This window comes from Natrix helvetica (genome assembly GCF_964273705.1).
Source record: "Natrix helvetica genome assembly, chromosome: 2".
In the NCBI taxonomy this organism is placed as follows: Eukaryota; Metazoa; Chordata; class Lepidosauria; order Squamata; family Natricidae; genus Natrix; species Natrix helvetica.
Window position 1 is genome coordinate 155819621 of NC_138552.1, and position 22403 is coordinate 155842023.

At 43.6% G+C, this 22403-nt stretch overlaps 1 protein-coding gene across 1 annotated transcript in view; it reads right to left on the reverse strand.

Moving 5' to 3' along the window:
- Nucleotides 1–22403, reverse strand: part of TPO (thyroid peroxidase) — a gene marked incomplete at both ends in the record, with an annotated part of 82695 nt that overhangs the window by 26251 nt on the left and 34041 nt on the right. Inside the window, 3 exons of the mRNA XM_081943880.1 lie at nt 3884–4090; nt 6310–6439; nt 21248–21380. Of these exons, the coding sequence (XP_081800006.1) occupies nt 3884–4090; nt 6310–6439; nt 21248–21380 (470 nt within the window). The remainder of the gene's footprint in view (nt 1–3883; nt 4091–6309; nt 6440–21247; nt 21381–22403) is intronic.

Below are 22403 nucleotides of genomic sequence, written 5' to 3' on the forward strand. Positions count from 1 at the left end.
CCTGCAAGCCATTTTTTTTTCTTTTTGGGACTTCAGGGCTGCTACCCTTTATATTATTCTACTATGCATTTTCTATTGTGGGAATATGGGAGAGGAGATTATACAGAGTTGGGTGATATGTAGCCATAACAAAATTCTTTCTAGGAAGCCAAGGTCATCCTTTGTCTCTGCATCTGGCCGGAACTGGATGGATGGAAGCTGCCAGCGTGGCAGTGGAAGATTGGACCATGTAATGGACTTGTGGTTGTAAGGGCAGAATCTTGAACTTTCAACTGAGTGGAAAAACCTGGAAGCTTTTAGATTCGGGTTTTCCCAGATGTGCCAACATGGCTCCCTTAATAAATTGGAACTTTGGGGAATCTTTTGCCTTGGACTCTGATTTACTTTTGGATGCTATTTGGAACCCTGACAATAGGGACCTTTTCTAACTTGGCATAAGGAATAGCAATCACAGTTCAATCTTTTGCCTAAGATCTGATCTAGGGTCTTTTTCTAGCAGTGGCAAAATAGTTCAGAGAAAGCACTTCCCCATACCCATTGGTGAATCTATCTGTAGACCTGTAGAATGTCACATTCCTTATTAGCGGTTCAAAAAAAAAATCATTGGTTTCTTTTCATAGTGGTGCAGTGGCTTAGAGATGGAGCTCTCACCTCACAATCAGAAGGCTGTGAGTTCGATCCTAGGTAGCGGCAGATATTTCTCTCTCTGGGCATAATGAGTAATTATCTGCTGCGAACTCTGCATTGTGCAACAGGAAGGGCATCCGGCCAGTAAACATTCAGCTCCATTCAGTTGCCCTGACTCTACCCCCAATGTAAGGGATTACGGCAGGGGTGTCCAAACTTGGGAACTTTAAGACTTGTGGACTTCAACTCCCAGAATTCCCCAGCCAGCCATGCTGGCTGGGAAATTCTGGGAGTTGAAGTCCACAAGTCTTAAAGTTCTCAAGTTTGGACACTCCTGGATTACAGGGTCATTAAAAGCCAAAAAAAAAAGTTTCTTTTAATATTCAGCATACAACACACAGAGATATTTATACTTGTTTTGTTTATGAATTGGGGGAATAATATCTGAGCTGAGCTGCAAAATTCTAGCTGCAGAAAACTCAGATCTTTTGCTGACATCCAGGGATTGTCCAGTTATTTGCAGCACACATTTGGGTAACTGTAGTTTAAGGTGCAGGTTTAAAAAAAATATATGCAAAAATATTGGTGGTGGTGGGGACTTATACATCTAAATAAATAAATCAGGAACAGGGGACATAAAAGGAGAGGATTGAACGCTTTCCTTTGATCTGTGGTCTTACAGAAAATTTCTCCAAATGTCAGCTGCTTTGTTGGCTTTATTTCTCTTTCCAGAGGGGAATCACACTTACAGATTTTCAAGTGAGAAGCCTTTTGTGGCAGAGCAAGTTGTCATACGCCACAACTGGGAATGTCTTTTCTGTCGTGTTATGCATGAACAAGTTGAATTTCTTTTTTCTTTTTTACTCCTTTGTGTAGTTAGTGGAGTTATGCAGAAAGGAAGGAGAAACAAGCACTTCCCGATCTCTCTGCAGGAGAAACCATTCTGTATGGAGAGGGAATTCTTATACAGCAGTCCTCGACTTACAACACTTCATTTAGTGACCATTTGACGTTACTGAAAAAAGTGACCCATCTTTCACACTGACAACCATTGCAGCATCCCTGTGGTCATGTGATCAAAATTCAGCCGCTTGGCAACTGTCTCATATTTATGACGGTTGCAGTGCCTTGGGGTCAGGGGTGTGATCGGATTATGCAACCTTCTCATAAGCAAAATCAATGGGGAAGCCAGATTTACTTCACTGGTATTAACTTAAACAACTGCAGCGATTCAATTAGCAACTATGGCAAGAAAGGTGATAAAATAGGGCAAAACTCACTTAACACATGTTTCACTTAGCAACACAAATTTTAGACTCAGTTGTGGTCGTAAGCAGAGGAGTACCTGTATTTGGCATCTTTGGAATATAAATTAAAATGCAGGAATTATGCATTATTCAGAAGCCTTTCCCAATTTCCCTTTTTTGTCACTGTGGAAATCAATTGGCCAACTCAGCAATGGTTGAATCCCCCAACCAAGTTATTGTACTTTCCCATTTTCAGTTACTTCGTGGGAGGAAGGTGTCACAAAGAAGTGTTGATTAAGATACATATAACATTGCCATTCTTGTATATTACCTTTGTTCTGATTATTAATATCAGTAAAGTTACAGGAGAGAAATATGCTGACAATTCAAAGAAAGCAATGTAGATTGCCCTATTTTGGTGGAGCTGAAAATATTCAGCTAAATACTTTTACACATTTGAAACTACCCTTAATATTATGTCATGAGATTTTTTTAATCATTGTGGCATCGAAATTAGTGGTGTTGCACAACGGTTTTTACACTGGAACATCTTAATTTTTTTCATTTGGGGAAATACAGTGGGGCTGCCATGTAAGTATGGAATTCTGTCTTAATTCCACTGTATGTTAAATGCTAACAGAAGAATTCTTCTACTAATGATTTCAGGGTGCTTGTTCATAGGATGTTTGATCCTTAGTTATTAGGAGAAAATATTTCTAGCTATTTAACTATATTTATCACAAGGGCAATTTAAATAAAATATAATTACCATGCTGTCTTTAGAAAAATTAATTACTGTCAGGACATCAAATAGCTCCTAGCTATTAAAATCTATCTCAGAATTATAATTATCACACTCAAGAGGATTCTTCTGTTTTGAGGGAAGAAATTCATTCTTCTGAGGCACTTTTCTCATTCTTAATCTTCAAAGAAATGATATATTAAATGGAGATTGATAGAAAACCAAAATTTAGAGACCAATTGCATAAGAGGTGAGGAACTCACCTGCGCCTTCATTTATATTTATTTATTAATTATGTATTATATTTTCACTTTCCCCACCCCACCCATTGTAGTCGTATTCCCACCCAAGTAGTATTCTTGACCATTGGGTTGATTAGACTGGCAAAAAGCTTGGAATCTGTATTAGCATTTGAATTTGGAATATTTTTATTTCAATGTTGCATACTTTTAAGCTGTATATGTGTTTATGTTTAGGGTGCAGTAAAGATGAACACAATTTACTTCACAGTAAACCAAAATATGACGTTGTTTAACTTTGACTCAGCATGTTACTACTTTATGGCTTAGTTTATTCTGTGAACCCAGCCAACTATGTCTTGTTTAACAAGCCATGGTTAATCAAATTAAAATATTTGAATACAGCCCAAAGGGTTGTAATGGCTTGTCAGTTTGACAAGACATAAAAGAATGGAACAAATTGCTATAAAATACCTATTATGTCTCCTATGGATGTTATGGAATAAATGAATATACCCCTCAATTATCTAGTACAAAGTCAAGATATCTAACCAAATAACCAAGTCCTGTCTTTGTCCTTCGTAGGGTAACATCTGTTTCCACTAGATTAAAAGAAAATGGAGATATCTGGGATGGATTTCTTGAATGTAAAACATATCCTCAAACCCAGAGGGACAATTTTCATTACAGCTGGGCTGGATTTTCATTATGGCTGGTAGGTCCCTGAAGAAGGATTGATATTTCCTCAAAGGACTGCCTCATTTTTAATAACCATGCTGCACAGGACGGCGAGACTTCTGAATATGCTCACCACTGGAATTTCATGCGTCAAATACATTTGCTTGCACTGATAGGCCTCAAAGGACGCCACTCAAAGCCCTTCAAGTGTGAAGTAGTTTAAGTACATACAGGCACAGATAAGTAAAATATGCAATGACAGATGATTTGGTCACATCCAGGGGGACCTCTGTGAATGGGACTCTTTTAAAAAGAGTATTTAAAAGTAAATAAAATTTATTAAACTGTACCTGTATTGGGAAGCATGGATTTTGGTTTGCACAGGTCATTTGGCAGTTGATGGCTCCCTGGAAGGAAGGTCGGTTTTCACTTTGGGGAGTAAAGGCAAGGTCATGGTCGATATACTGGCCCCACACAGTGATCAGATCAGAATATAACTCATCTTCAGTGACAGCCTCGTTAGACGCCTCAATAATTTTTCTCGTCACTTCACGTACCTGGAAGACAATGAGTTAACAAGTCACCATGTACCTGGAAGACAATGAATTAACAAGTCGCCATGTTACATAGTATTTTTTTCCTAATGTTATCCCAGCCCTGAAAAAGCCCCCAACTTCAAATTGTTGACTTATTTCTCTATGTTTTGACAGACTGGTGCTTATATGCAATTGTAGAAGTTGAACATCACAGAAGGTTGAATTACATATTTATCAGCACGTTATTCATCCTTTTGGAAAATAAGAAACTTGTGACTAATATCTTGAGGGAGACTCACATAACTTGATTATTTGATAACTATTAATTGTGCTCCTATACATGGCTACTCAGGTGTGACTTCCATTTAGTTCAATGAGACTTATATTCAGATACAATTACACTCTAAGAGGTCTTACATAGCATCCTCAATCATATAATTGATTGATTCGGTCCATCAAAAAAAGAAGATGGGAAAGAAACAGAAAAAAACACAGCTTCTGAGGGGAAGGATTGCTTTCTAGCATCTGGATGACAGCCTAGAAGCAGTCAGGCAACCAGATATTTGTCTTTCAGATGGTATTCATGCAGGTCCAGAGTCTCTTTCCCAGGCAGAAATACAGAAGTTGTCTTGCCTGTGATGCAGTGAAAGATTTTCCCGCTATGTATAAGAGGTTGCTAATGATTAAGATACTGGGCTTGTCGACCGGAAGGTCAACGACTCAAGAGCCAAAAACTGCACAAACACGGTGAGCTCCTGTTCCAGCCCCAAATCTTGTCAACCTAGCAGTTTCATATCATGCAAATGTAAGTAGATAAATAGGTACCACCAGTGGGAAGATAACAGCATTCCGTGCACCTCACATATAGTCATGCTGGTCATGTGACCACAAAAACATCTTCAGACAATGCTGGCTTCCTTGGCTAAAAAACAAAGATGAACACTGCCCCCTACAGTCAAACATGACTGGACAGGAGAAACCTTTATCCTTTCAGTTTGCAGGCTCTAGCAGTGCAATGAGACAAATACTGTGTTTTATTTGTTTTAGTATTGGTGCTGATTTTATACAGTATATACAGACCTCCTTTCTACAACTTATGCATGCAATGTGTGGAAGTAGCAGTGTTCACAGATTTGAGGGGAGCAACTCTTATTCTAATATGTTCAAAAAGGTCTAAAATCGAATACATCTATCCAGTCCCTAATCATATCTCCCTTTTTACATTCATTAGAAACAAGGCCTTAATTTCCACATATCTAATGTTCATGAATGAATAATTCCATAGCAACATTTTTCCAATCAATGGGATCTTGGCTGGAAAAGAAAGGAAGCACTATCCAGAATCTTTTCATTGTGAGCTTCCTAACCCTTACCCCATGCAGCCCATCTTCTATCATTCAAAGGCAAAGAATCTGTGTCTCTCCAGATATTGATGAGGGCAACACCTTAGCAGGATGGGAAAATATGAGGACTGCTAGGAATTTTAATTCACCAACATATAGAAGGCTGAAACTCATCCCTATAATCCTATAATCTACGGATTAGGAGACAGTACACAAAGTTGCCCCGAGCATAGGGCTCATCGATCTGAAAGAATCAACTTGTCTTTCCAAATCCCAAACAATGTCAGGGTTTTCACTCTGCAAGTGGACATGAAGAGAGTGACAAAAATGAAAGATGTACAATGGCACTTTGGTACTCAACGGCGGTGAAACTCATTGGATTTGGTACTCAATGCATTTTGACATGAACATTTTGTCCCAGTACTCATCATTTGTTTGGTACTCGATGCACAAATTGGAAATGTCGGCTGCCTTGTGTCGGCTGCCTTGTGACTCACTACATTATATCTTATGATAAAATGTGTTTGGTGCTCATCATTTTTGGTATTCATCATACCTCCAGAAACCAATTAATGCTGAGTATCAAGGTACCACTGTAGTACCTAAACTCTGTTTCTTGAAATTTTTATGTTGGTATATGGTACATATCATCCTCATGAAGACTTTTCTGATCTTTATTATCTTTGGAACTGCTTTGTCTCTTTTATGCTGAGTTTGATTACTGTTAATAGCTACTATTTGATTATGTTTGTTGGATTGAATGTTGTTGGATTATAGAAAGTTACTTCTTAATGTGCTTCCTTATTTTTTTTTCTTGCCTGAAAGCTTATGTTTCAGCACAGTATAGATGACTTCTACGCAACTTTATTTTGAAAAATGATTTCGTCCTCTACTGACCGAAGGCAATGGAAATCCATTATGTAAGAAACCAAGATTCCATCCTCTGGGCTGACTTAGTTCATCTTCATAAACCGGAGGAAGCCATCTAGCTAGAGCAGTGTTGGAAGCTCCCCAAGTAGGATGTTCCCTATGTAATTAAAATAATTAAATTAAAATAATTTATATCAGATTGGTGGCCATACCTCCAATTACAATCAAGATACAAAAAAGACATAAAAGAATATGGAATATATACAGAACTACAACAAATAGACAAAATCTTAATTGGCCCAGAAAACAAATTTATAACAAAAATGTATAAATATTTGCTAGAAATAAATTTAGAAGAAGAAATAGTTAAAGGCTGTATGATAGCATGGGCCAAAATTTTTGGTTATAATATAGATCTAGCGGATTGGGAAAAAATCTGGAATACAAATTATAAATTAACGAGATCAGCAACACTGAAAGAAAATATATACAAAATGTTTTATCGTTGGCACCTACCACCAACAAGATTGGCAAAAATGTACCCAACACTGAAACCGACCTGTTGGAAATGTAAAAAAGAACAAGGGACCTATTATCACATGTGGTGGACCTGCCCGGAATCGCAAAAATATTGGAAAAGAATCTGGAAGTGGGCACAAGAAATTATGGGGGAACAAATAAAGTATAAACCCGAAACCTTCTTACTGGGAATAATTAAAGGGAACTATACAAAAAAAATTAAATATCTACTAACACATATATTAACCACAGCTAGAATAGCTTTTGCCCAATGCTGGAAGCAAAATAATATACCGCCGGACGAATTAGTGATAAAAAAAGCCTTGGATTGTGCAGAGATGGACAAACTAACCCTAAAATTAAAGGACAAAGAAGAATCGGAATACTACGAAATTTGGAATAAATGGTATGAATGGTTGGAAAATAAGAAAAATAATTAAGCCGAAAACAATATACATAAATAAACATAGAACTGTATATAAAAGTAGGTAAATATGTAAAAGATTATTAAAATGTATAGATAAGATGACATAATGATGTAATAAATGGTAAAGAGAGGAAAACATATACAGATATGACGATGTAACATTGTACAAACTGTTGATATAAAGATTGTAATATGTGATGAAAAGACAAAAATAATAAAAAAATATTATAAAAAAATAAAATAATTTATATCATTACAATCATTCATTGTAACAGTCTATTCTATGCGTAATTTCCTTTCTATTCTTACAAGCAGTCCTCAGTTAATGACAGCAATTGGAATTTCCATTACTAAAGTGTGAAGTGATGTCATGGGACTTCATCACTGAGTAGTGACAATCTCAGCAGTTCTCTTTGCCAATGTTAAATGAGAATCATTTACAAGGTCCCCACTGTAATTTCCTATCAGGTTTCAGCAAGCAAAACCAATGGGAAATCTGGTGAGAAGTCATGAGTCCTGTAGGCTTTCAAGCACGCTGGTGGGCAGGTAAGTGTTTGCTTTGGGAGATTCTACAGCCTAGAGTGAGTGCAGTTAGTGGCTGATGTTGACTGGAGCAAGCCAATGAAGTTGCACAAGGTGTTCTGCAGCCTTGCAAGAGACTCCAATCCTTGCATAGCAAGTAGCTGCCTTGTGAAGAGCCAGGCTGGGCATGCCTCATCAGCAGTGGGAGGAAGAAGATGGATCAGTCCCTGGGGCAACAGAAGCAGTAGAGCACAGGGCAGATTGGAGAAAGTTGAAGCTCACCCCGTGACTGTCAATGTGGGCAGCTTGACGAGCACCCACATTTTGATCATGTGATCCCCAGAAGAACTGCAGCAGCAGGCATACTGTAAGTACCACTCATTCAGTTCTGTGGTAACTTAGGACACTGAACAAATGATTGTTAAGCAGGATCCATCTGAACTTATTGTTTTATTATAGCCAAGCAAATCTACTTATGCCTGTACATCTTGCAAGTGGGACAGAAAAAAGTCAGAACATTGGATAAAATGACCAGAATGGAATGCTTTATTTTAAGGGAAAACAAAGCTGATTATAGCCACATGTATCTTGGACATCCCAAAACAGATGTTGATACACCCAAAGTGACAGTAAATGGAAGGAAGGAGCAATGTGCCCTCACCTGGATAGGAGTCCTAAAGCACAGTTGCATATAATTTGAATCAGGAGGAATCAAAGAAAAAGCCGGCATGATTGCCCATAAAATTTAATGAAGAGTTGAAAACACACACAGAGAGAAAAAAAAGGAAAGAAGGTCAGGCCACAAAGGGCAAAGAGACAAGTAATCCTGAACTGAAGAACATGAGGAAAATGAGAGCAAAGAATGTGCCGACATTAGAAAAAAAAAGATGCGAATAAAAACAAAAGGGGCTTCTTTAGATATCTTCAAATGAAATTCCGAAGAAAAAGAAGGCAATAAAATGCTAGCAGGTAAGTGGTGAAGTAGGGGCAGATTTACTCAAGATATTAAGTGGATCATTCTTCTTTAGCAAAGAATTATGTGTTCTTACGGAAGTTTTGAAAAGCAGGTGAAAGGCAGAGTTAAGGCTTGAGAGTGATAAGAAACATGGGTCAAAAAAGTATCAAATTCATACTTTAAGATTAGATTTTTTTTGAGAGAGAGATATGATTAGATAGATAGGTAAATAGATAGATAGATAGATAGATAGATAGATAGATAGATAGATAGATAGATAGATAGATATGGATGGATGGATGGATGGATGGATGGATAGATATATAGATAGATAGACAGACAGAGATAGATAGGTGATAGATGATAGATAGATAGATAGATAGATAGATAGATAGATAGATAGATAGATAGATAGATAGATAGATAAATCGATCAATTGATCCTGAGGAACTGAAATGTCAGATGACTGGAAGAAAGCCAATGCTGCTCTCTTTTCAAAATGGGGAACAAGGAAGTAAACTAGAGGCTAGTCAGTTTGACTTTCATCGCTAGAGGGATTCTAGAACAAATCATGAAGAGAAGCAGATTATGTCTAATCATCCCATTCTTAAAAATGATAGATTTGCAAAGAGACAATCTTTCCAGACTCATCTTCACTCTTTTTTTTAAAGGTAACTGCTTTATTAGATTATAGAAATGATCTAGATATAGTACAGCTTGATTTTGGCAAAGCATTTGTAAGTCTCTTGCCACAATGATCAGTAGATTCATTAAAGTAAAAACTGATTGGCATCAAAATTAAGTGGACGTATGGGTGGCCTGAAAACTGCATTCAAAGAGTCCCTTATCAAATGGGAGAGAGGTAGAAAAGTGGGATGCTCCAAGAATTAGCCCTTTATTTCAGGGGTCCCCAATCCCGGGTCTGTAGACCAGTACTGGGCTGCAGCATGCGATCAACTGGGCCATGGAAACAAGTAAAGTCCCATCTGTGGGATCAGGCAGCACATGAAACCACACCCCCGTGGGTCCATGGAAAATCCTTTCTCCACAGGATCAGTCCCTGGTGCCCAAAAGGTTGGGGGCCACTGCTCTATTCTTAATATTGTATTAATTCTTCAGAAATGGCTTGTAAAGGATACCCCAATGGGTAGGATGACTAATACCACTGAAAACAGAAACAATGTTCAAGACAGAATGAAGTTCTATTCCAAGTAACACAATGCATTTTAAGAAAGATTTCTGCAAAGTTCTTTACAGGTAGTCCTCGACTTATGATCACAATTGAGACCAGAATTTCCATTGCTAAGCAAGGCAGTTGTTAAGTGAGTTGAGCATGATTTTTTAAAACTTTTTTTTGTTCTGGTTGTTAAGCAAATCACTGCATCTGTTAAGTGAACCATGCCATTGTTTGCTTGTCATCTGGGAACATTGCAAATGGTGATTACATGCAACCATTATAAATACATGCTGGTCAGAGGTGGGTTGCTGTCAGTTCAGCCCAGATTGGCCGAACCGGTAGTAGCGGCGGCAGGAGGCTCTGCCAACCTGTCTAGACGCTTTTGCGCATAAAAAAATTAGCAACCCACCTCTGAGGCTGGTTGCCCTGTGTTAGATCTGGGCAACGAGAGACAGACTGCGGACACGTAGTGACTTAACAGCTCTTTATTAGTAGTAGTAATGATCCAGCTTGCTCTGTGGTCGGAGGGTTCCCCTTTTATAGGGATCGGGTACGCCCCTCGACCAATCAGAACGATACCTGTTTCCCGCTGTAGCAGCGGACCAGAGGGGAGACTTACTACGATATATGCTAATATCTAACACCCCTCCCCTCCTAGATGGAACGTTGCGGTAGGTAACATAGTCTTTTAGGTATGTGGGTGTTTGTCTTGCTCGGGAGGAGCGTCGTAGTTCGGGCTGGTTAGAAGTGGTTGCAGGATAGGGTGCTTTTCCTGTTTCACGTTCGGGAGGTTTTGTGCCTTCGTTGCTAAGGCGTTCTGGAGTCTGCTCGGTTGCGTTGTCTGGGGTTTGCTCTGCTTCGTGCGTGTTTTCTTGTTCCAAGCTTGGTTCGCAGGTGTCGTAGTTTTCTATGATGGGGCTCTCGCGTGGTTGACTTTCTGTAGGCAGGGAAATCTCATCTTCGTTTCGAAGGTCTGAGTGTGCTAGGCGACCCCGAAGTTGATCGATGTGCCTTTTCCAGTTCCGCCCATCTTCTAGTTCCAGCAAATACGATCGTGGACCCGTGATGCCAATGACCTTTGCCGGCATCCACAATGTTCCCCCTGCATAGTTGTGGGCGTATACTGAATCCCCTATGCTGAAAGACCGAATTTTACTTGTGGAGTCTGGGGGAGCTGTGGCAGAGTAATTTGGGTGAAGACGGTCCAGGTGAGACCGTAGACGGCGGCCCATGAGTAGTTCAGCAGGACTCCTACCCGTCGTTGCGCTTGGGGTAATATGCTGAATTAGGAGGTAATGGTCAATGCGTGTTTGCCAATCACCTGGACCCATCCTAGCAAGGGCCTCTTTTGCGAATCGCACCATTCTCTCCGCCTGTCCGTTTGATGCCGGATGGAATGGCGCGACGAGGGCATGCCGAATTCCCTGACCTGCTAAAAACGTTTCGAAATGCATGGCCGTGAATTGGGGCCCGTTATCGGAGACTAGGAGGTCGGGCAGGCCATGAGTGGCGAAAAGTCGCCGTAGAACCTTAATGACTGCCTCTGCCGTGGTTGAAGTCATTAGGACTACATCTAGCCATTTTGAGTATGCATCCACAACTATAAGGAAAGTCTGACCTTGGAATGGCCCTGCGAAGTCGATGTGTATTCGCGACCAGGGTGCTTTAGGTTTCTCCCATTCTGTGGCGGGTGCTTCCGGGGGTGCTGGTCTCGATTCCTGGCATGGGTCGCACGTGGCCACCCACTCCTCTATTTCTTTGTCCATGTTTGGCCACCAAACGTAACTTCTTGCTAACGCCTTCATTCTAACAATCCCCGGATGACCCACATGTAAAGCCTCTAATACATTCCTACGTAAAACATACGGAATAACAACTCGATCCCCCCACAATAAACAACCTTGTAACACTGAGAGTTCGTCCCGTTTTGACCAAAACATTTTGAATTCCGGGCCCACGTTTCCTTTCGGCCACCCCCTCCAAACCCAAGTTTGAACTTGCTTTATTACATTGTCTTTAGAGGAGAATCTTGCAACATCGTATGAAGAAACCGGTCCAGAGTCCAAACAGTCAATGAGCAATACCGGTACTTCTGGAGTGGGGTCTGGCAGAATGTCAGGTAATGGGCAACGGCTGAGTGCGTCTGCGTGTCCGAGAGTGGAGCCCGGTCGATGAATCAATTTGTATGAATACGCAGCCAGGAAAACAGTCCACCTGGTCATGCGTGGAGAAAGGGAGATCGGGGTGGGGCGGTTTCCCGCCAAAAGTCCCAACAACGGTTTGTGATCTGTAATTAGTTCAAAATCGCGGCCGTAGAGGTATTCGTGGAAACGCTTTACTCCAGCTACAGCAGCCAGCGCTTCCCTGTCCATTTGGCTGTAATTCCTTTCAGCCGATGAAAGAGTTCTGGAGTAGAAGGCGATGGGTGCTTCTTTTCCGTCGGGCATCCTGTGGCTGAGGACTGCTCCAACTCCGAAGGGTGATGCGTCACAGGTCAATACCAGCGGTAGGGTCTGGCTGTATTGAACAAGCAGTGAGTCAGTGGTGAGCAGGCGCTTTACCCCGGCGAAAGCTGCAGCTTCGGATCGTCCCCATTTCCATGGTGCGTTCCTCTGGAGTAGACGGTGTAGTGGCTCAGCAACGGTCGCCTTCTGCCTCAGAAAAACGCTGTAGAAGTTAAGTGATCCGAGGAAGGCCTGCAACTCGGTCTGATTTCGTGGTGTGGGGGCGTCCTGGATCGCCTTAATTTTCTTTGAAGTGGGGTGTATTCCCTGACCATCGATTCTATAACCCAGGAATTCTACGCTAGGCACGTTAATTTGGCATTTTTCCTTTTTAAGGCGGAGACCCTTTTCTCTGATTCTGGCCAAAACAGTTCTGACTCTTTTATTTAATTGCTCCTCGTTTGCAGCGGACACCAAGATGTCGTCAAAATAGGGGACGACTCCCGGTATCCCTTGCAAAAGTCGTTCCATGACGCTCTGGAACAATCCTGGGGCAATGCTCACGCCGAATTGTAGCCGGTTGCATTTGAATGCTCCTCTATGCGTCACTATAGTTTGGGCCTCCGCTGTGGCGCTATCAACTGGCAGTTGCTGGTAAGCTTGTGCCATGTCTAACTTAGCAAATACCTTTCCTGGCCCCAACGAGTGCAATAAGTGCTGTACTACAGGCACAGGATATGCGCTCTGTTGTAGCGCGACATTAATTGTGCATTTATAGTCGGCGCAGATGCGGACTGATCCGTCTGGTTTGACTGGGGTCACGATGGGTGTTTCCCAACGCGCGTGATCCACCGGCTCAAGGATTCCTTGCTCCACTAACTTATCTATTTCCTTATCTATTTTTGGGCGGAGTGCAAAAGGCACTCGTCTCGGTTTAAGTCGGATTGGCGCCACTTTGGGGTCTAAATTGAATGATATTGGTTTACCCACATACTTACCAAGACCGGGGCTGAACACGTCCTCGAACTCCTTAAAAATCTGATCAGCGCTGCTGTTTCTCACGGCGTTGATTCCGGTGACTTCTAACCCCAGGGCTTCAAACCAATCAAGCCCCAGAAGGTTCTGTAATGGTGCGCTGGCGATGGTCATGGGCAGCTGGGCTTCGATGTCCTTGAAACGGATGTGGAATGTGCCTTGGCCCATGATGGGGACTCGGTTCCCCTGGTAGTCTCGCAGTAGGACGTCTGGAGCGCGGAGTTGGCTCTTTCTGAGGCTAGGGATAGCCTGTTTTATGGATGCCCATGAAATAATCGTCAGGGTCGATCCTGTGTCAACTTCTAGCTCGCAGGGTGAGCCCTCCAAGAGGACTGTGACTCTCAGCCTTTTTGGTCGCTTAGGGCGGACCTGATGTATTGTGGTGAGATACGTTCGCAACTCCTCTCTCTGGGTCAACTCTATCTCATCGTCTACATCCTGAAAATACTCTCGTTGAGCGTCTTGATAGAACGCTCTTTCAGCTCTTTGTGTGTATTCTCTCTGGGGATACGCTCGCTCAGCTCTTTGGGAATTTTCTCTCTGGGTATACACTTGTGGATTTCTCTCTGGGCGCCCTTTCTGATTCCGCCAAACCCCTGGGTTGGGCTTCTGTTGGCGGTACATGGGTGGCTGCCATGAGGCAGGGACTCCGCTCCGGCACACTCGTGCGATGTGCCCAAGTTTGTTGCAGTGCGAACAAACAACGTTCCTGAACCTACAAGTAGACCTGGGGTGGTTCCCTCCGCAACTTGCGCAGGGCGGCAAGCGGGATCCGGGTCTCCCCCCAGGCCTCATGTGACTGCTCCGCATCATGTGACTGTCCTCGAACTCGGGATTCTCGTAGTCGGGGCTTGTGTCCTCGTAGTGTACTCTGGTTTGCCTCGGTGCTGGCTGGTTTACGTTGGCCCCTCGTTGTATGGTCACCGATGATTTCTCTGCTGACTCTGACGCTCTTGCTTCGTTCAGCGCTATCTGTAGGGTTAAATTCGGGTTTGCCAACAGCTTCTTTTGTAGAGAAATGTCTCTTAACCCACAGATGAGCTGCACTAAGATGTGCTCGTCCAGATCCCTGAACTCGCAGTGAGTTGCTGCTTTTCGTAGGGCTGCAACATATTGATTGATGGATTCTCCCGCCTTCTGGTTCCTCGTGTTGAATTCCTTGCGGCAGACATGGCGGGAAGGTTTTGGCGCGTAATGAGTTTGCAGGGCCTGTTGCAACGCCGTCCACGATACTGCCTGTATTGGAGTAGGCGCGGTGAGGTCTCTGGCCGTATTGAAGACTTCCTTTCCACAGTAGCCGAGGAAGATGTTTTTCTTCCTCGCGTCGGTGATCCCCGTGTATTCGTTCGCTTCGAGGAAACACTCGAAACGAATCATGAAGGCTTCCCATTCGTCGTTTGCTGGGTCGAAAGGAGAGGGGAGCATGCATCGCCATCTTCTCTGTTTGAATTTGCCGCGCTGCGGTGATCTGAGATGGCTGCCGGAATTTCTGCCAAATTCCTGGGCTGGATCAAAATCCAGAGATTCTGGAGGTAGCGTTCTTCGTCTCTCTGCCTCTCGATCCCACCTTCGTCGCCAATGTTAGATCTGGGCAACGAGAGACAGACTGCGGACACATAGTGACTTAACAGCTCAACAGTAGTAGTAATGATCCAGCTTGCTCTGTGGTCGGAGGGTTCCCCTTTTATAGGGATCGGGTACGCCCCTCGACCAATCAGAACGATACCTGTTTCTCGCTGTAGCAGCGGACCAGAGGGGAGACTTACTACGATATATGCTAATATCTAACACCCTGGGTCCAAATTTTGATCTCATACCACGGAGAAAAGATTATTGGGACAGCTATGATAACCCTCTTTAAGTACCTGAAATGGAGTCCCATATCAGGACCTGTTTCAGAATGCGGAAACACAGAAGAATTGATTTCAATTACAGGAAGGCAGACTGCCATTCAGCTTTAGAAGAAGAAGAAAAAAAACCTTCCCACAATAAGAATAGTAGAACCAATTATTCAGAGCGGTGGTGGCATCCCTTCACTGGATGTATTGAAGTGGCAGCTAGACTGCCAATTGTCTGAGATATTTTAAGCTGGGGTCCTGCAAAGAGCAGGTGACTGATGTGGCTTCAAAATGGTCCCTATCGCCATCATGATTCTCTGTCCTGTTCTTTCCCTTCATGTTCATCTGCTTCTCTTGATTATTCTCATCATAGCCATTATTGAGAGTGACTGTGGAGGATGACAAGAAAGAATCAAGAAGAATACTAGGCACGAACAATTCACATGTAACAGAGGAGTTCATTACTGCCTCCCTGCCTGCCTCCCTGCCTGCCTGCCTGCCTATCTATATCTATCTATCTATCTATCTATCTATCTATCTATCTATCTATCTATCTATCTATCTATCTATCATCTATCTATCTATCTATCTATCATCTATCAATCTATCATCATCTAATTTATCTCATAAACTATCTCATAAATGGCAACACAATCCAGGCTAAAAAAATCACAGTAGGAAAAGATTCCAAATATTCAAACTCACCCCACTTTAATGTACTCTCTAACAAAAGGGGGGGCGACATAGTGGGTCAGTGGCTAAGACGCTGAGCTTATCGATCAGAAAGATTGGCGGTTTGTTGGTTCGAATCCCTAGTGCCACATAACGGAGTGAGCTCCCGTTACTTGTCCCAGTTTCTGCCAACCTAGCAGTTCAAAAGCATGTAAAAATGCAAGTAGAAAAATAGGGACCACCTTTGATGGGAGGGTAGCAGTGTTCTGTGTGCCTTCGGCGTTTAGTCATGCCGGCCACATGACCATGGAGACGTCTTTGGACAGCGCTGGCTCTTCGGCTTTGAAACGGAGATGAGCACTGGCCCCTAGAGTCAGGAATGAGTAGCACATACTGTATGTGCGAGGGGAACCTTTACCTTTACCTTTAACAAAAGAGGACTGGGGATATTGATAGTAGTTTCCAACTTTCAATACTTTATTGTGAAACCTTGTATTAAACATCTCATCAAAATCTATGTAATCCGTACATCTTGATCATATCCTGCTTTGGGAGGGCTTTTCAATTATGTTTTATTTTCCTGTAGGAACTTCAGATGAGACCATGAAGGAGCACTGAAGTTTGCCATGCAGGCAGAGCTGAAGGGGATGGGGGGGGTGCAGAGGAAATGGGGCCATGATTTCAGAATACAGAGACTCAGATAGATTAATCTGGGTCTCCAAAAAAGTAACAGGATTTAATAAAAAGAATAACAGTTGGAAAGCAAACAAGTCCTAGTACTCATTTTAAAAGCATTATCTATAGTCTGAATCTCCAAGAGAGGAAATTGGGGAGAAAAAAGCAAATCTGAAGACTGTTATTCATACAAGGATATTTTTTTTCTGAGTGGACACTCAGTAGAGAACAATTATTTTATTAATACTTGATTGATCTTCAGTATACCAAAGGGCTCAATTTGCAAAGCAGCATGAGATAGTAATACATTTAATTAACTGTGATAATTCACACTTGAAGGTTGACATATGCCTTAATAAAGCATTCAGATTAGTTACAGTTGATTTGTCTTTATTGAAATGGCATAAAGATCAGCATATAGTGCTATTTCACTCAATTAAAAATAATGATATGTTAATTTAACAGCTTAGCCAATTATTTTCTTCTTGATTGCTTTAATATTTTAGCAGACAACTGACTGTTTCTGGGAGAAGAAGCTTTCCAATAGATTTCTGGGGAAGAAGAAGTGTGTAAATATTTTTGTAAAAAAAATGATGATAGATCACTTGAAAGCACTGTGGGCCAAATAGTTCTGCTACTGTGCATAAAAGTCCTGTATTCATTTAAAATCTCTCAAGTGAAGGCAGTAAAAATCAGTGATACAGCCCACAATCTGCCAAGTGGCGATCTGTGCATAAAAGACCCTTTGTTCATAAACACCAAATAAATTTGTACCTGAACATAAATATGATTTATATACTAAATTTCTCCATAAGATTGTATAATGCAGCTACAGTAAACTGACAACCTACAAATAGTCCAGAGATTAAATAAAGCTGTATCTACGCAGGGAGATGCATGCTTTCTGGATCTGCAAAATGCCCATTATTTCACTGCCAAGGCTTCACTTAACTTAACTTAACTTAACTTTATTCAATTTCTAGACCGCCCCCCTCTCAAAAGAGACTCGGGGCGGTGTACAGTCATATTAAAATAATTGAACAACAAATATACATGGTATAAATACAAAATCAATAAATTAAATATAGGACTGGAGGAGGTAGTAATGATTCACTGTACAATTTAGTTAAGTTAGATTAAAATTCTAAAAATTATAAAAACATTTACCTAAAAACTATCCCCAATAAAATATCCGCCAGGAGGTAAGAGTAGAACTATAAGTGGGCCAGGCCGGCTAATCGGAACAGTTGAGTCTTAAGTTTTTGTTGGAAGGAGCGGAAGTCGGTAGTAGTTCTAATATCGGGGGGGAGGTCATTCCAGAGGGTTGGGCCCATCACAGAGAAGGCTCTACTCCTAGGTGCCGCCCGTTGGCATTGCTTGGTGGATGGCACCCGGAGGAGTCCCTCCCTGTGAGAGCGAATTGGTCGCAGGGATGTATGTGGTAGGATGCTATCCCGCAGGTAGCTAGGTCCTGTGCCATGGAGCGCTTTGAAGATGGTAATCAACACCTTGAAAAGCACCCAAAAAAACCACAGGCAGCCAGTGCAGCTCGCGCAGGAGAGGTGTTATGTGGGAGTACCTGGTACTCCCCATGATGGCCCGCGCGGCCGCATTCTGAACTAGCTGTAGTCTTCGGGTACATCCCAAGGGGAGCCCCATGTAGAGAGCGTTGCAGTAGTCCAGGCGAGACGTCACCAGCGCATGAGTGACTGTGCGTAAGGCATCCCGGTCCAATAGGGGGCGCAATTGGCGCACCAGGCGAACCTGGTGGAACGCCCCCCTTGCCACGGCTGCCACATGGTCATCCATCGACAGCCGGGCATCTAGGAGGACGCCCAAATTGCGTGCCCGTTCCACGGGGGGCAATTGTTCACCCCCTATGGCCAGTGATGGAATCAACTGGTTGAACCGAGGTGCCGGTAACCACAGCCACTCGGTCTTGGAGGGGTTAAGCTTGAGTCTGTTGTCCCCCATCCAGACCCGGACGGCTTCCAAACACCGGGACATCATTTCGACAGCCTCGTTGGGGTGGTTTGGGGTGGAGATGTACAGCTGAGTGTCATCAGCGTACAGATGGTATCCAACCCCAAAGCCACGGATGATCTCACCCAGTGGCTTCACATATGTGTTGAACAGAAGGGGCGAGAGGACCGACCCCTGCGGCACCCCACAAGTGAGTGACCTCAGGGTCGACCTCTGCCCCCCTGCCAACACACATTGCATCCGGTCGGAGAGGTAGGAGCCGAACCACCGCAAAACGGTGCCCCCAACTCCCATCCCCTCCAGCCGGCGTAATAGGATACCATGGTCGATGGTATCAAAAGCTGCTGACAGATCTAATAGGACCAGGATAGAGGAACAACCCCTATCTCTGGCCCTCCAGAGATCATCAACCAACGCGACCAAGGCCGTCTCCGTGCTGTGACCGGGTCGGAAACCGGACTGGCGCGGGTCTAGATAATCGGTTTCTTCCAGGTGTCGCGGAAACTGCTGTGCCACCACATTCTCTACAACCTTCGCTAAAAAGGGAAGGTTGGAGACAGGACGATAATTAGCTAGTTCCATCGGGTCCAGGGAAGGCCTCTTGAGTAAGGGCCTCACCACCGCCTCTTTGAAGGCGGCCGGTAGGGACCCTTCACCCATTGAGGCGTTCACTAGGCCCAGGAGCCAGCCTCGTGTCACCTCCCAGGATGCCAGTACCAGCCAGGAGGGGCACGGGTCCAATAAACATGTAGTGGGTCGCAGCGGTCCACGCAACCTGTCCAAATCCTCGGGGGCAACAGAATCAAACTCCTCCCAGAATGGTCTCTCAAGACTCGCTGCTGACGACTCCCCTGGTCCACTGAAGGGGGCCCATCCACTCCGGATCTGAGCGATTTTATCCTGCAGATATTCTCCAAACTCCTCTCCTCTGCCCTGTAAAGGCGCTTCCCGCGGCCTCTGTAATAAGAGGGAGCAGGTTACCCGAAACAGGGCAGCAGGGCGGTTATCGGCGGACGCAATAAGAGCGGCGCAATGTCTACGTTTCACCGCTCTTAATGCCACAAGGTAAGACCGTGAATAGGTTCTTACCTGTGTTCGATCAGATTCGGAGCGCGAGGACCTCCACCTGCTCTCTAGGCGTCTCCTATGGCGTTTCATCACCCTCAGGTCCTCGGTGAACCAAGGAGCCAGGGTGGTTCATTGCCGTAGGAGAGGCTGCAAAGGCGCAACCCGGTCCAAGGCCCCGGCAGCCGCCCTATTCCAGGCGGTCACTAGGTCCTCCGACCGAGAGCGGGTCAGGTCTACAGGAAGTGGCCCAAGCTCCGTCTGGAATCTATCCGGTTCCATCAGGAGCCTGGGGCGGTACCAGCTTGGGCAGTCTGGTTCCGCCTCCCTGCAGTGGGGGGTAGCGCCAGGGAAGTCGAGCCGGAGAGATGAGTGATCTGACCATGACAGGGGGGTAATAACTACATCCCCTATTCCCAGATCACTCGTCCACTGTTCAGATACAAAAACAAGGTCCAGCATGTGACCACCCTCATGTGTGGGGCCCTGAAATAATTGGGTCAGGTCCATGGCTGTCATGGAAGCCATGAACTCCCGAGCCACCGTGGATGCTTCCCCCATCGACGGCAGGTTGAAATCCCCATAACCATAAGTTTGGGGGTCTCAACTGCCGTCTCTGAGATCAGCTCGAGGAGCTCGGGCAGGGCTGCTGATGCATAGCGAGGAGCCAAGTATACTATCAGCAGACCCCACTGTCTCCCTGGGCCCCATTTCACACCAAGGGACTCACACCCGGATATCTGAGGTACAGTGAACTCTCTTGGCTCCAGATCCTCCCGTATAACTACCGCCACCCCACCACCCTTACCCAGGGCCCGGGGCTGATGGAATGCATGGAAACCCGGTGGGCACATCTCCATGAGGGGTAAGCCACCCTCGTGGCCCAGCCAGGTCTCCGTTATCCCTGCAAGGTCCAGCTCCCCCTCTGAGATCAACTCATTAATGAGGGGGGCCTTGTTGGTCACGGACCTTGCATTGCAAAGCATCAGCCTCAGGCCCTGGCTCTGTAGTTCCTGGCCACCTAGGCTGCGGGGGTTGGTACAGACGACCGGGCGTGTCCAACAGCCACGGTCTCCCAACCGACTACGAGATCTTCTGCCCTCGCACCCACCCCTCCCTACGACTGTTGTAATAGGGCAACCCTCTGTTGAAGTGTCATTCTCCCTCCCCCCCCTACTACACTCACTTCCCTCCTGGACTCACCTGTTCGCCTGGCACTGGTCCCTCTCCTGGCCTGATTAACCCCCCCCCCCACCCTGGAGCCCCCTAAAAAGGATAAAAAACATTTCATTAAAAACCCCCTAAGTTTGCACTTCCTCCACCTCTCTGGGTTCAACTTTTACAAGAAAGCAAATCTATGTTTGCACATTGTCAAATGAACCAAACCTCAACAGTTGCAGAGAAAAAGCAAAGCAATGTAAACCCTGATCCAGTTTGTACATCATAACTAAACCATAATTTAATATTCTGCATCCAAACGGGAATGAGCCTGGGAAATGCCAATGTCCACTGTCCATTTCTCTTTGACTTCAGCAAATTCCTCATTTATCGCTATGCTAAACTCTGAAGTGAGATTTAAAATAAACACTAATTTAGTAGAGTAGAATTTAGGTACTTTAAATTAGAAATGTAGATGTGGATACTAAGATTTACCTGTTGTTGCAGGCTCCAGTAATGCTTCTGTACTTGTTGGTTGCAGAGTTGTTTTGACACTTAGATGGTAGCATTTCAGGCATACATCCAGATATATTGGAAACCACAAGGAAAACTTCACTAGATAACTGATCTGGAATTTTTTTTAAAAAGTGTCACAATTCTTTTCATCAATAATATTTTAAGAATAGCAAACACTATCGCAGAGTATGATAGATTGGTTTAAGGATTTAATTTCAAAGACATGGTCCTACAAGGTCTATATGACTTAAAAAACAACTCAAGGCAGGTGCAGTAGGCAGTTTGGATATTTTGAAAACAACCAGTCTATTCCAAGCCACAAGCAAAGCTATGAACTAGTGCCTTCATCTTTATTCTTCTAAAATAGCCAACTTTTCAAAATTTGAGTGCTTGGCTTGAACAGTAGGACAGTTCCAAATAATGCAGACATTGTTAACTTCATGAAAAGACTGATAACACCTCACAAACTGAGATTTTTGCCATATCTTCCGGCTACTCTGAGCTGCTGTTTAGGCTTAAGAGAGTGTTGGCTCTTTCCTAGTTTCCCTTCAAATAATCTGTGATAGGAGCTCTGGAAAGGAAACAATGTCCACAAAGTGTCTCCATCTGAACTGGATATTACAGATTGTTTCTTCTGTAGAGATAAATTAGACAATCTGTCCTCATCTGCATATCTGTGTATCCATTTAGAATTCTGATTAATATAAGTACAATCCAAAGAACCAAACCCAATGATGAGCACTTGCTATGAGAGAAAATTCTTTTTTATGGACTGAACATTGCCAGTAGTGGTTGATGATCAGGATCCACATCCCTTTTGTTCAAGTATTTGTTGAATTGCTTAACTCCGCAAACCAAACACAGCTGTTTCCTGTCTGCTTGTGCATAGTTCTTATGTACAGCTGTAAGACAGCATTATGGGAAAGCAGTCTCTCATGACACATGAGATAACGATGGCTGAGTTAGTTGTGAGGAATCGCATGCTGGCTTCACTGATTAATGTGGGCTATAAGGTGGAAAGCATCAGATAGGATGCCACCATTTTCTTTCCTTCTCTGAAAGCTTCTCATGAAGCTCTTGATAACAAAAAAAAAAGATTCCTGATTCTTGTGAAGAGAAGACTTTTATAAACAGA